The sequence below is a fragment of the Squalius cephalus genome (genome assembly GCF_949319135.1).
Source record: "Squalius cephalus genome assembly, chromosome: 5".
Classification (NCBI taxonomy): domain Eukaryota; kingdom Metazoa; phylum Chordata; class Actinopteri; order Cypriniformes; family Leuciscidae; genus Squalius; species Squalius cephalus.
In genome coordinates, this window is record NC_137126.1 from 6978865 (window position 1) to 6993721 (window position 14857).

At 36.1% G+C, this 14857-nt stretch overlaps 2 protein-coding genes across 2 annotated transcripts in view; one reads left to right on the top strand and one right to left on the bottom strand.

The window, feature by feature from the left end:
* The first annotated feature begins 331 nt into the window (after positions 1-331).
* On the top strand, positions 332-9186 carry spata22 (spermatogenesis associated 22). The gene is made up of 7 exons (XM_079872740.1): positions 332-373; positions 653-802; positions 2314-2452; positions 3153-3480; positions 5662-5767; positions 5841-5938; positions 8848-9186. Exons 1-7 carry the CDS (start codon positions 340-342, stop codon positions 9037-9039), a joined length of 1047 nt encoding a protein of 348 aa, XP_079728866.1. The 5' UTR covers positions 332-339; the 3' UTR covers positions 9040-9186.
* Positions 9187-9541: 355 nt separating this feature from the next.
* Positions 9542-14857, bottom strand: part of lhfpl7 (LHFPL tetraspan subfamily member 7) — a 165666-nt gene continuing 160350 nt past the window's right edge. Inside the window, exon 3 of the mRNA XM_079872747.1 lies at positions 9542-11829. Within this exon, the coding sequence (XP_079728873.1) occupies positions 11603-11829 (227 nt within the window). The 3' untranslated portion in view covers positions 9542-11602. The remainder of the gene's footprint in view (positions 11830-14857) is intronic.

Here is a 14857-nt window from a genome sequence, read left to right on the forward strand (position 1 = left end):
TGTACACTTAGCAAAGTTAGCCTAATTTAGCCAGCAAATCTTTAAAAAAACAGCTTGACTATTACATAGAAACTCATTATAGAAACATTTTAGTTCATATTTCTACCATACTTATCTTTTTGAGCTGAGTTGAATGAGAGAACAAACAAACAAATTGTCATCGAGTCGACGCAATAAACACTGAATAGTAGCGTAACGTTAGTAATAATAGTAAATCTTTGTGAGAAACCAGACCCGCCAATACAGCTGATATCCATATAAAAGATTCATTAATAGTAATATTTATCATTTTTACACAATAATATTGCTACACCTCTCAGACAGTGTGAGTGTGTCAAGATGTGGAGGAATCAAAACCAAAAACCAAACGCAGGTAAGTTAGGATTTACTGTCACAACATTATGAATTCCTATGTTACTTGTTTGGAAATTCCTAAAAATAAGAGTTGTGTCAGTCTTAGTCTTCCATCTACTATCTAGATTTTTTACAATTACTTGCCTTTTATTATTTCCAGAGAGCTCGTTGTATATAAATCTGGCTAATATTTAAAAAACTGCTTATCTGCTAATACAACACTTTGCTGCAGTTAGTGTAATTCAGGTTGCTGGAGCCTGAAATCAAAGCAGACATTTGTCTCTCTGTGTTTCTGCAGGCTGTCTCTCCGTGCCTCTGTTTAATCAAAGGAAGAGGAGCAGGCTGCCTTTGACATCTAATCCCTCTGAGAGTGAGCTCTTCACTGCCAGTGCCAACCACTACAATGAGAGACAATCCTCCTCCTCCTCCTCCTCTTCTGCTCTTCCCAGTATGTGTTTCCACTGCGTCAGTCTCGTATCTAATGCTGAATAAACATGTACCAAGTTCTGATGCAGCACACTATGCATCAGATGTTCTTCAGATTCATTTTCCAACTCCATTTATTCTATTATGTTACACTATAATACACTGAATAATCTTTGTCATGTAACTTTAATTTGTGCAGCAGTATAAAGTTGTTTCAAGTTAAATGAGTTATACAGTGTACAGAAAACAATCAATAGACAGATCATAGATTATATTTACAGATCATGTCAAGTCAATTTTATTATAGCGCCGTTTACTCTGTTTGAAAGCATCTTCACAGAAAGTCATGATGTTAATTTTGCACTTTTAAATTTGTTCATTTTGCAGTTAAGAGCTGGGCGATAGGATAGTGTTTCATACGGCTACGATATAAACAATCAAGCATTTGAGCTTTTCTATATAATATATATCACTTTTTGTGAGTGTACTGTATGAATGCGGATAAAGCCAGATATATTTATCAGGGTTTCTGTGGGTATTAAAAAGTCTTAATTTGCTCTTGCTCAAATTAAGCCTTTAAAAAGGTCTTAAATCAGAGCTGAAAGTCTTAAATTCATAAAGTTGTGGCATTAAATGTTGCATGTATTACAAAAAAAATTCAATTCTGTTTTCTAATAGAAATATCTAAATATCTTTAAATGAAGATGCATTTACTTGAGATGCAAATGTAAAATAAAGTCTTGAAAAACTGAACAAAATGAAGCAAGTTTATGCTTAAAATAAAAACAAATATCTGTCAATGACTTGTGAAAACTTACCTTTAAATTACAGTAAGTTACAGAACAGTAATGCCCACAGGCAAATATTTGTTCTTGTTTTAATCATAAACTCACTTCATCAATTTCACAGAGAACAATTCTTCATATTTTATGCAATTTTGTATCTCCAGTAAATGCATTTTGATTTAAGAATCTTCAGACATTTGCACTGGAAAACAAAACAAAACTCCTGAGAAAGAACATCACTTTTTTGCAGAAGGTACAGTAAAAGTTATTTCCATATTCTAGTGGCTGAGAGCAGAGCGATTCAAGCTTTGTGTGTAAAAAAAAAAAAAGATATCTGTTGGAAGTGTTGCTAATACAACTCAATGTGTTTCAACCTAGACATTTACATTTAGAGAACATATTGACATATTGAGTTCTCTTCCATTTATTCCTTAGTTTTTCTTTACTTGGTCTTATAAATATCTTTAAAAAGTCTTAAAACCTCAGAAACCTGCAGAAACCCTGATTTATAGTAGTTACAAATTGGAGTAATTCATTCATTATTGGGTGATATGAAAATCTGTAAGGTTTCACACTGAAAGTTATGAGCTCTGCAGGGTTTTGTTCAATTTATAACAATTTGGTGTTATAAATTAGTGACAAGCCTAATTACAGTACGCTTGTTTGCAGACAAAGCTTATGATGTCTTGTCTTTCATGATCATGTCTTATAAAATATAACCCTAGAGTTTTTTGTTGTTGTTTTTTAGCTTTAGGTCAGAGTGGTCAATGGAACCAGCAAGCCTATCTTTCACCTCAGCAAGCCAGCATGAGATCTGCTGCTTCACCTGGTGTGGCAGGACGAGGATATGCACCTTTACCTCACCCAAAAAAACCTGTCTATGCCCGGTACTCAACTGATACTCATATATGAAATAATGACTACACACCCAGAAAGGTCTTGAAGCTGCTGGGTCCGAATATGTGCATTGATTCTTCAGAAACGCAAGATTGCCAGTTGCCTTCCATAATTTGAAACAGTAAAACCAACATGAATGAAAATACCAAAATAAGATTGGCATTTTGTAAAAATAAAAATAAAATAAAAACTGTAAAGGAGCTATTTCTTTCTGACCTGAGCCTTAGGAATTACTTTCATTTAAGTAACCTTAGCAAACAATTAAACTACATTATTAAACATGAACTAACAATGAACAATTCTTAAAAATGATTTATTAATCCTAGTTTATGTTCATTTCAACATTTATTTATACATTAAAATCAAAAGTTGTATCTATTAATATTTAATAGACCTGAGCTAACACAAACTAACAATGAACGGTTGTATTTTTATTTAAGTAACTTTAACAAAATTATTTAGTACTGTACAGTAACAAATGCATTGGTCATGTTAGTAATGCATTAACTAATGTTAACTAATAGGACCTGATTGTAAAGTGTTACCTAACCCTACAGTACGTAGTCAAGTTGATTCAGTTTATTCAAAGGTGAATAAAACCATTTTGTTCTCATCCTATTGCATTAGGCACATTTTATTTGTTATCCTGCAAAAGATTTTTGACAGTATATTTTGTATTTGTCATTCCAGGTCACAGACAGAGCAACAAAGGCCTCCAGTGAGACAGGATTCATTGCCAGCATTTGGATCCCAGCTTCATGGTGGCTTTCCAAGCAGCAGCTCAGCGTCGTTCGGCCAGCCCACATGGTCCAGCGGCACTCAGAATCAACAGTCGTTTAATAGACTGACAAATTCTCCCAGAATGCCGTACCGTCCCCAACAGTGTACACCCACAGCAGGAAGCACTCAGAGTCAGAGCGGAAAGTGGAAGTTCAGACCTGTTGGACAATCAACCAGTGAAATGTGGGCAAAAGAAAAGATGGACACCTCAAGTGTCCAAACCACCCCTCAGAAGCAGGTGTGTGTTACTTTACAAGTCTAAGTCATTTTAGACTTTGAGCACGCAAAATGTCTTTGGACTCTGGTATGACGTCGCACTTTGCGATGTTCTTTTCTTTTCTTTTTTTACTTAATTTAAATGGATAACAAAAAATAATAAATCCTAAACGTAAAAATACACCGTCTACTCCACTATCCTGCAATGCTGCAAACCTGCAGCTTTAACGTTTTTGTTTCTGCAGCTTTCAATTCAGCTTAGAGATCACACGGTGACATATCAATCTTCTATCTTCTTTGCTTATTATCAAAAGTAAAAAAACAGGATTATAGATGCATATATCTTAAGGGGTGTACATGCTTCTCTTTTTGGACAATACACTACACTTTTTGGTCTTCACATAATACAAATTCTATTTTAATGAAATCGGAAAGCTTTCTGTCTCTCCATTGACCTTCCATCAACTACCAATTTGATGCTTCAAAAGGTTCATAAAGAGATCATATTAATTGAAAGGTTTAGTCTGAATTTTCTGAAGAGACTCGATCGCTTTATATGATGAAAATATTTAATTTAAGCTTTTATTCACATATAAACATTCAACTCACACATCACTTGTGGTAAACGTAAGCTCAAGCATGTTCACTTGACGTGCGAGAACCAATGAGGTTCATTCTTGTGTTACACAGCACGTTTGAGCTTCTGCAAGAACCAGTGAGGTTTGTTCTTGCACGTCAAGCAAATACAGTTGAACTTCATTTTATGTATGCTGATCAATATTTATGTGAATAAAAGCCTAAATTAAATCTGGTCATCATATAAAGCGGTCGTTTCTCTTCAGAAAATTGTGACTAAACCGCATATGGATTAGTTTAACAATCCCTTTATGAACTTTTTGAGGCGTTAAAGTGGTAGTTACGTAGCTGTCAATGGAGAGACAGAAAGCTCTCAGATTTCATTAAATATATCTTCATTTGTGTTCCGAAGATGAACTAAAGTCTTATGGGTTTGGAATGACATGAGGGTGAGTAATTAATGACAGAATTGTCATCTTTGAGTAAACTAACCCTTTAATAGATCTGCTTCTATAATCCAGTTTTATTCACTTTTGATAATAGCCAAAGTTAAAGGGTAACTCTCGCCAAAATGCAACCTAGGGTCTTTTTGTTAATCTACCCGAGGCAAACTTTCGTTGAAAAGCATAATTAGAATGGAAACGCCACTTTTACGTTTTTTCTTTACTAAAAAGAAAGGTTTTGAACAAACTCACTGTTGCTGTTGTTGTTTCCGGTCGCTGGCATTTTGTCAGTCAAAAATAGTCGATCTCCGAATTCAACGTAACAGTGAGGAGAGTAAAGATGGAAAGCTCCTAAAGCTTAGTTCCATATAAATTCACTGATAATTTGTTGTTTTGTCGTTAGTGAAATTGACCTTGTATTTGAAAAAGGATCCTCATATAAGAAACACTAAAATTCAGAGTCAGTTCATTCACATTCGGAGATCGACTATTTTTGACTGACAAAATGCAGGCGGACACAGCTACAGTGAGTTGTTCAAAATCTTTCTTTTTAGTAAACTCTGTGTACACAAACTATGTTCTCAATGCTCGAGTTCATGTGTAGAGCCCCTGGTGATACTTCGAGTAAAGTTTCAGCCTTCTTAGTGTTTTAAAAATAGCGATTTTTGATGCTATCATAGAAGTGCCCCAAGCACTCCCATTCACAAGGCATTTAACCTAAAACGAAAATACGGTCAAACTTAAAAGTGGCGTTTCCATTCTAATTATGCTTTTAAACGAAAGTTTGCCTCGGGTAGATTAACAAAAAAAAACCTAGGTTGCATTTTGGCAAGAGTTACCCTTTAAAGGCATAGTTCACACAAAATTCTAAATCAAAGAACAGTTGCAATTGAACCGAGTTACCCATATTTATTTGTTTGCCTTTTTGGAACTTTACAACCCTTGTCACTATCTTCCTATATTCATTTGAATTATCTTCTTTTTGTGTGTGTTTCATGGAAAAAAGTTATATTACAGTAAGTTTAACAATTAACAATTATAAGTTTTTCATATCATAAGTTTCCTCTACTCAATTTTTTGTGTGTGTGTACAGCTTTTCTGTCTCAAAGATTTTCTGCTTCTCAGTATAAAATGTTGTTTTATTTGTTCAACTAACATCATTTATTTTCCCTCCTGCTGGATAGAAGCCCCCCCGTGAGGTATCGCTGCGTCTCATTTCTGCTGTTATTGAAGGAATGAAGCACTGGAGCCAGTATAAGAACAGAGTACCAATGCTGTTTGAGATCTTTGGTGAGGAGACTATCACACACCTGTGATCCCCTTGATTTGAATCTTTGTCTAACAGTCCTGTCTCTCTTTACAGCCACACTGGACTCTGCAGTTACAGTTGGAGAATACGGAGCCAAGAAATTCCTCATGAGGGATGGTAAAGAGGTCGTCCAGTGTCTTTACTATGAAATTGTGAGTCTGGGAATATTGGTCATCTTCCTGAACTACATCCTATGGGGCCGTTCACACAGAACACATTTTTTCCATTTCAGTGCACTACTTTTCTTTATTGTTTTTCAATGTAAGCACGTGCTAGACTGACGTGTTTGACCTTTGCGTTTGCGTCCTGTGCATGATGCAGAGTTCTAAAAACAAGGTGCTCAAGAAAAAAAAAAGTTTGAACTTATTTTAAAAACACATCTCTAGACCTTGCAGGTTTTCTTTTTTTTATTAGCTTTTTACCTGGGTCTCGTGTTTAAAAAAAAAAAAAAGCGTTCTGTGTGAACCAGCCCCTAATGGTCTTCAATTGCTGTATCTTCTCTTCTTCATTGTAACACATGCATTTTTACAATTGTATAATTATATTATTATTATATTATTATGTTATTTTTTTTTATGTAATGCTGTTCAAACATTTGGAGTCAGTAGTAGGGCTGTCGCGGTTAAGGATTTTCCCTTGCGGTAATTTTGAGTGGTTCAATAGCGCGATATGCGGTTTAACCGCATTTATTAATTTATTTTGATTTATTTATATTTATTTGTTGTTATAAGTGTCACGATGTGGTCAGCATGCACAAAAACGAGTACATTTTCAATAACCAATAAACCGAAACTAAACAGCGTCTCTCCGCATTGAAAGCCTGTCACTCAGCGCGCAGTTGTTAGGGCAACGGACTGTCTTTGAGTGAGTCATTAAACCATTCATTTAACAACACGTTCAAAAACGCTGATTGATTCATTAAAAGATAGTAGCCTAATGAAACAAGGTAAATTATTTTTAACTTTGAGCTCCACTTTTCAAGGCTCAGCTGACCAGCAATGCGTCGCATGGGTAACGCTGAAGCTTCACTTAATAGAGACAAATAGCATTGATTCAATGCGTGACTCACTGAGTTTTGTTTCCCGCGACCGCGAGTTCCTCGTGCTGTGGATGCAGACCAGCGCTGCCTGTCGCTGATGCCATTCATGGTAAATACCCTTTATTTTAAACGTTAAAAGGATGACAGGACAAATATTTAACTTTCCTTGGACACGGCAGCCTTTTTTACGAATATGACTTGACCTCAAAGACAGACGCAGGTAATCGCACGCGCTCAGTCGATCTCTCTCATTCACTGTCTGTTTAGGCTTAAGTGCAACTCCACGAAGCCTCTGTACAAATCACCATAAAACCATGATCACCACGTCTTATTATCATTAACTTATTTAACATTCAATACACATGAACGAAGTTCAAAACAAGAAGGGTATTGCCTTATGAAAAAAGAAAACACGCGAATATCGCGGTTGCTGCGGTTACTTGAATTCCTCTGCGGTTGGCTTGTCAGAAGCGCGGTACTGCGATATTGCGGTTATCGCGACAGCCCTAGTCAGTAGGTTGTTGTTTTTTAAAGAAACTACTGCTTTTTACTTGCCTGGAAATCCAGACCCAAATCTGAAAGATTAATGGTCTGGCATTGAGTAATGAAAATCGCCCAGCGTGAGGGGCGGCACCAAGCTTGCATTTGAAAATCTTACTGCACATAATTGGATAACACTACAACCAATCACAACAATACACAGGGTGACGTATCCAGAGCCCCATACCCCAGCTACCAGCGGAGCTAACTAGTAGATTAGACTCATGCTGTATCCGGTCGACAAAACAGCAAAAACGTCCTTCTTGCAAAGGAACGATTCGAGCGCCGTCTTCTATTCCTCTTTTAGATAAAAAGCCAAGTCTAACTCGTTCATTGTAGCGGCCAAAGCCGTTTCAAACAACTGGTGTTCATCCATAGCCATCTTGCAATGTTTTCTAATGACTTCGACATCACAGTGCTGTCATCATCTCGCCTCTGGCCCGCCTATATCAGATACACCGATGTGATTGGTGCAGCTCGGCTACAAGGGCATAGTTAATGAGCATCATTACTCAATGCCAGAGCAACTTGCTGAGCAAATTCAAATTTCCAGGGTAGCTTTTTACAGCAAGGATACATTAAATTGAATAAATAAGTATGAATAGAATTAAATCAAATAAATGCTGTTCTTTTGAACTTTCTATTTATCATAGAATCCTGAAAAAACTGTATCATGGTTTCCACAAAAGTAATAAAGCAGCACAACTGTTTTCAACATTGATTATAAAAATAAATGTTACTCGAGGACCAAATCAGCATATTATTATTATTTTTCCATTACAAGATTAAATTACACATATATATATAAAAAAATTACACATTACTGTTTGCCTTGGTGAGCTAAAGAGACTTGTTTCAGAAACATAAAGAAACTTACAGACCCCAAACCTTTGAAATTGTAGTGTATTATTTTTACAAATATTTTATAATAATTGTATTCATTTCTAATTAGCAATAAGATGATTTAAAGGAATAATTCTCCCAGATATTAAAATTCTGTCATTGTTTATTCGCCCTCATGTTGTTCCAAACCTGTATGACTTTCTCTGCCTCACAGAACACAGATGTTTTGAAGAATGTTCACACTTCTCTTCCATACAATAAAAATGTATAGATTCTGTGGCTGTCAAGCTCCAAATATGACAAAAAAGAATCGTAAAAGTAGCATAAACGTGTTCTGTAAAACTTGAGCTCATACCACAATATTGCTGTAGGTGGCCGTAATTCTCCAAAATGTTTTTTAATGTTAAACTTGTTGGTTTAGACCAGAGATGAAATTACAGATACAGATCTGAAGAAACAAGAAACAAGATGCTCTCTCTAGGTTATGACTTGCGCCCACTTTTTTCCATTGTGCATTTTCTGTTTTTTAAATAAGAGAAACCATTAGGACTGCACACTCTTATGTGATGTTGGCAGTGGTAGGGACACTGTAAACATGTATGTTCAGAGTTATAAAGTCATTGTATGTCTTTTCTGTAGGATCAGATTCTGCCCAGACTGATCAGAGGTCAGGTGCATCGCTGCATCGGAAACTACGACAGGCAAAAGGACACAATGACTTGTGTGTCAGTCCGAGCTGCTTCACTGTCAGAACAAAGGAATGCGCAGGAGGCTGTGAGAGCGTCAGATGCAGAGATGAGGGATGTGGTGCTGGCTCTCAGTGAAATCTGATGTGGATCGAGTGAGTAACACGAGCACAGACTTTTACTGAAGCTTTCGTTTTGTGAATTAGTTCAATAAGAGATGATCTTCAGTTGTCTGTGAAGATAAAACAGTATCACAGTAAATCTGTGATCTGTATCTGGAGATTTTGATTCTGTACGTGATGAATGAATGTTACTTTGGATTGTTGTTCTGAGATATAATTTAGATGCATTTATAATATTTGAGTTATTATAACTGAGATGCATTTAAAATATTTTGTTCGAATTTGTGTTTATATAATTTCAAATTATTATAATAGAGAAGCATTTAGAATATTTTAGTTCTAATTTATATGCATTAAAATATAATATTTAAGTCATTTTAATTTATTGTAAGTTGTCATAATGTATTTATTTTATTTATATTTTTATGCATAATATTTGAGTTAGAATGTATATGCATTTATATTGTTAATTGGTGCATTAAAAACCAATTTGTATTCAAATCCAAAACTTGAAAAAGTTTTTTTAAAGCTTTATTGTCGTCTTCATTCAAAAGACTTCAATTTGCTAAGTTTATGAAATGAATTATTACAAAGAAGAAACACATAACAGCAATTCGTTAAGGATTTCAAAGGTTAAACAAACACATTGATGAGGTAACATCTCAAAATATATCTTTCAAAAGGGAACCAACCATCAGGATGTCATGTTACAGAATTATTTACAACCCAAACATTACAGTGGGAAACCCACAGCACTAATCTACGAGTTCTAAGAGCTACCAGTGATCAGACTGCACATACATACATGATCATAAACACAACTCAAGAATGCAAGTTGCCGACACCATCAAGGCAATCGGAGGACGCCAGTGTACACCTGCAAAAACACATTAAAAGGGCCTGCTATGTTTGACATCTGATGCCAGTTTAAAGTTGTGCTCTGTCCTCTGAGCTACAGCTTACCGTTAACAGTTAAAGGTACACACATATTATTTTTTTCTTGGCTGTATGCTCATATATATATCATAATAGAAGTCAGAGTTAAATCTACCAAGAGGGCAGTTGGGTGCCAATGTTATCAGCCAGTCTGAACACATAACACACAAATGAATCAACACAACAGCAAAAGTGAGCCAAGTGCAATATGGAATGATCCAAGTAGAAGCTTTAGCTTCACTGTATTGCTGTGCCAAGAGTAAACGCATTAGCACATTAGATTAATTTGATCGTTTAAATTTCTTAAAGTGATACATAAATCTGTCATGACAAACCAGGACTGAAATGTTTTTTTCCTGTCTTGTTTAATGACTTGCTAATTTAGCTTTCATCATTGTTCTTTGTTTGAAACCCTCTCAAAACATCATCATCTTGGCAAGAAGCTCCATCATTAAAGACTTTCGACTAAAACGAATCATCATTGAAAGATGGAGACATACAGAAATAATCACACAATGTTAATCCAACAAGAAAGCATTTACAAAATGTTTTAGAAGTAGATTACCTGATGAAAGGTACTTAAGTCTTAGCATTAGCAATGGTCAAAAGGCACAAGTTGGTTAGAAGTTGGTGTTTTCCAGAACATAGTGTCTCAGTGTTAACTAAGCCCAACTTTAAGTTAAGAACAGCCTTGCTCCTGATTTGTGTAATCCTGAATAATTCAGTACTAGTATGTGTTACAGCGAAAGGAGGCTTCACAACATTTCCTGTTCACCCAGTTTGGAAAAAAATGCAAGGTTTTACATGTGGGATCATTTAACTTTCACATACAGTTGTTGAGAAAAGTCCATGCTTCCGATCCATCCATGGCAGTTTGTCCGTACTATATATACAGTTCCTTGATGGCTCTCACAGGTTTATGAGAAACAAAGTGAAGAAAAATACAGTGTGAATTTAAGACTCATACGGAGAATAAAAAAAGGTTTGAGTTCACTTAAGCCACAGTGTTGGTCCTTGAATAGGTACTATCAGGTGTTAGAAACTGGATAATGCAAAACTTTCCCACTGTCAGATTGACAGAGTTTGAGTTGAGTTTCTCTCAATGAAACTGTTCCTCTGAATCCGTTGATCCATTAGCAGAAGCTAATGTAAGAAGGGGCTGTCATTTTTTTTTCCCCTTTCATTGCATGCTGACAAGTCTCAGTAAAAAGTTATTGGAAAATGTTACTCAATTTTCATTTAATTCGCTATTTTTGGTTTTGATCCTTGCAAACAAAATCTCGAAATCTGCACCATGGTCCATTATCCGTTATTTTCAGTAGTTAGTCCAGAGGTCTTCAAAAACACACAAACAAATTAGAAAGAAAAACCACAATCCATATAATCCTTTTTAAATGAGTTTTTCACTTGGGAGGTTGATTGTGTAGGGGGGAAAGGACCTTATTGAATATGGGAAGACGCCAACACAAAAAAACAAGACGAATAGAGGGATGAGGGCTCTTGAGTTCTGCTCGTCTCGATGGCATCATTACCACCAACCATGGCAAATGATGCGGAGACTCTGCAGTCTGTCCATCCTCAGATTGTTGTGTGAATTATAGCAATGATGGCAGAGCAGGTTGAATGTTGTAGGCGGTGGTCTTTAAAGCTCTATAATAGGGTGGGCAAGGGGGTGGGTGACAGATGCTCCTTGGGGGCGTACTTGGCGAAAAAGGGCAGGAAGAGTGTGAGCATGACACCTACAATAGCCAGCATGTAGCCCCATCCTATCTGACACTCGCCGGCGTAGTAGATGTCCGAGTCTCCGCAGAAAGACTTGACCAGGCTGGAGTTCAGACCGAAGGGGTAAACCAGTAAACCAGATGCCATAATGACCACTAGAACAGAGACACAGAGAGAGGAAGCAAATCAGTTATTGCTGTATTATGGACACAGTGGGAAAGCAGTACAATGGAAGTTAGGTGTAAATAATACCACAGGACAATTATAAAACATGGTGTTCAATTTGAATGCAAGCACCATTTTGAAAAAAAAAAAAAAAAAAAAAAACTTTATGAGTTTCAGGACAATATTACAATGAAGAAAAACAAAGCAAAACAAGACAAAATCTACTTAATACAAACAAATACAAAATAAGTAAATACATGTGTGGCTTAACAAAACAGTGAAAGTGCACAGTCTGCATGAAAAGGAAAATTTAACTGAAAATGAGATTCGGTCTAGGTCAGACAATAAAACACGTTCCATGACCTAAGCTTTATTAAACTGGTTAGACGAACAATAAAAAAAGTGGTTGGTTATTGTCATACACTTTTATCAAAAGTTTATTTTAAACAATTAATAAATTAAATAAATAATAAAATGAAAACATTAATCATATGAATTAAATAATTCATGAAGCACTTCCTGAATTGCGAAGTAGGCCTACCTTTTATTAAACATAACATCTACATTTAATGTTTATAAATTCTGTTTTTTGTTTTTTTTTACTGCTGTAAACAAAATTTTTGTCCTCAATACCTCCTTAAAATACTTCTGGTCAGAAATACTTCGGACTTTCTGGTCAGAAAACTTAAATTCGAGATATTGTAGTATCAACAACAATGCTCAGGGTGGCAGTAGAGCTGCGTCTCTGTCCAATGAACGGAGCATTAATGAAAAAAAGGCCCGCAATACTGTTTGCAATTTTAGCCATGGAAATATCAAACATACACAAAACCATCAGCCCATATATGTCTGAAATCAAAATTCATTGGATGATGACTGACAGTCCATGAGTGTGAGTGGTGTATGGTGACTGAGGAAAGCCATTAGGGGAGTTTCTAGGTGATCCATTTTCTCAGACATTTCCAGTGTTAAAATCATTTGCTGTCAAATATTTATTGAATCAGGCGATCCATTACTATGTTGGCTGAGTACACGCTTCTTGAATTTGATTGAATTATAGTCACAACAACCATTATAAAATGTTTAAAGCTGGATGACTTATACACTTTAAATACATTTAAATACTATTTATCAATAATATTTACTATGTGTTAAATACTATTTAATTACATAAACATATTGAGAAAATATTTGTACTTTTATTTAGCATTGATGCATTTATTTGATCAAAAGTGACAAGTTTACATTGTTATAATCCTGAAAAAAATCACACATCACGGTTTCCACAAAAATATTTAACAGCACAACTGTTTTCAACGTGGATAATAATAATAATAATAATAAAAAAATCTTGAGTCTCAAATCAGTATATTAGAATGATTTCTGAAGGATCGTGTGAAGACTGGAGTAATGATGCTGAAAATTCAGCCTTGATCACAGAAATAAATTATATTTTCAAATACACTCACCTAAAGGATTATTAGGAACACCATACTAATACTGTGTTTGACCCCCTTTCGCCTTCAGAACTGCCTTAATTCTACGTGGCATTGATTCAACAAGATGCTGAAAGCATTCTTTAGAAATGTTGGCCCATATTGATAGGATAGCATCTTGCAATTGATGGAGATTTGTGGGATGCACATCCAGGGCACGAAGCTCCCGTTCCACCACATCCCAAAGATGCTCTATTGGGTTGAAATCTGGTGACTGTGGGGGCCATTTTAGTACAGTGAACTCATTGTCATGTTCAAGAAACCAATTTGAAATGATTCAAGCTTTGTGACATGGTGCATTATCCTGCTGGAAGTAGCCATCAGAGGATGGGTACATGGTGGTCATAAAGGGATGGACATGGTCAGAAACAATGCTCAGGTAGGCCGTGGCATTTAAACGATGCCCAATTGGCACTAAGGGGCCTAAAGTGTGCCAAGAAAACATCCCCCACACCATTACACCACCACCACCAGCCTGCACAGTGGTAACAAGGCATGATGGATCCATGTTCTCATTCTGTTTACGCCAAATTCTGACTCTACCATCTGAATGTCTCAACAGAAATCGAGACTCATCAGACCAGGCAACATTTTTCCAGTCTTCAACTGTCCAATTTTGGTGAGCTCGTGCAAATTGTAGCCTCTTTTTCCTATTTGTAGTGGAGATGAGTGGTACCCGGTGGGGTCTTCTGCTGTTGTAACCCATCCGCCTCACGGTTGTGCGTGTTGTGGCTTCACAAATGCTTTGCTGCATACCTCGGTTGTAACGAGTGGTTATTTCAGTCAAAGTTGCTCTTCTATCAGCTTGAATCAGTCGGCCCATTCTCCTCTGACCTCTAGCATCAACAAGGCATTTTCGCCCACAGGACTGCCGCATACTGGATGTTTTTCCCTTTTCACACCATTCTTTGTAAACCCTAGAAATGGTTGTGCGTGAAAATCCCAGTAACTGAGCAGATTGTGAAATACTCAGACCGGCCCGTCTGGCACCAACAACCATGCCACGCTCAAAATTGCTTAAATCACCTTTCTTTCCCATTCTGACATTCAGTTTGGAGTTCAGGAGATTGTCTTGACCACGACCACACCCCTAAATGCATTGAAGCAACTGCCATGTGATTGGTTGATTAGATAATTGCATTAATGAGAAATTGAACAGGTTCCTAATAATCCTTTAGGTGAGTGTATATTAAAATATAAAACAGTTATTTTAAATTGTAAAAAATATTTCACAGTATTACTGCTTGACTGTTTTTTGATCAAATAAATGCTGCCTTGGTGAGCACAAGATACCTTTTATTTCTTGAAATATAAAAAAATCTTACCAAACTTTTGAATGGCAGTGCATTTTAAGATATGACAAATTATTAATACTGTAAAATATTTGACCTGACATGTAAACAATAACAATGTTATTCAGTTGTTGCTGCAGTGATGTGATGAACAGGTGTTTCTATATTGAGTATTTTAGCACGACTGTATTAACCACTCAGCATCTAAGATCAGTTTAATCATCGAAAAT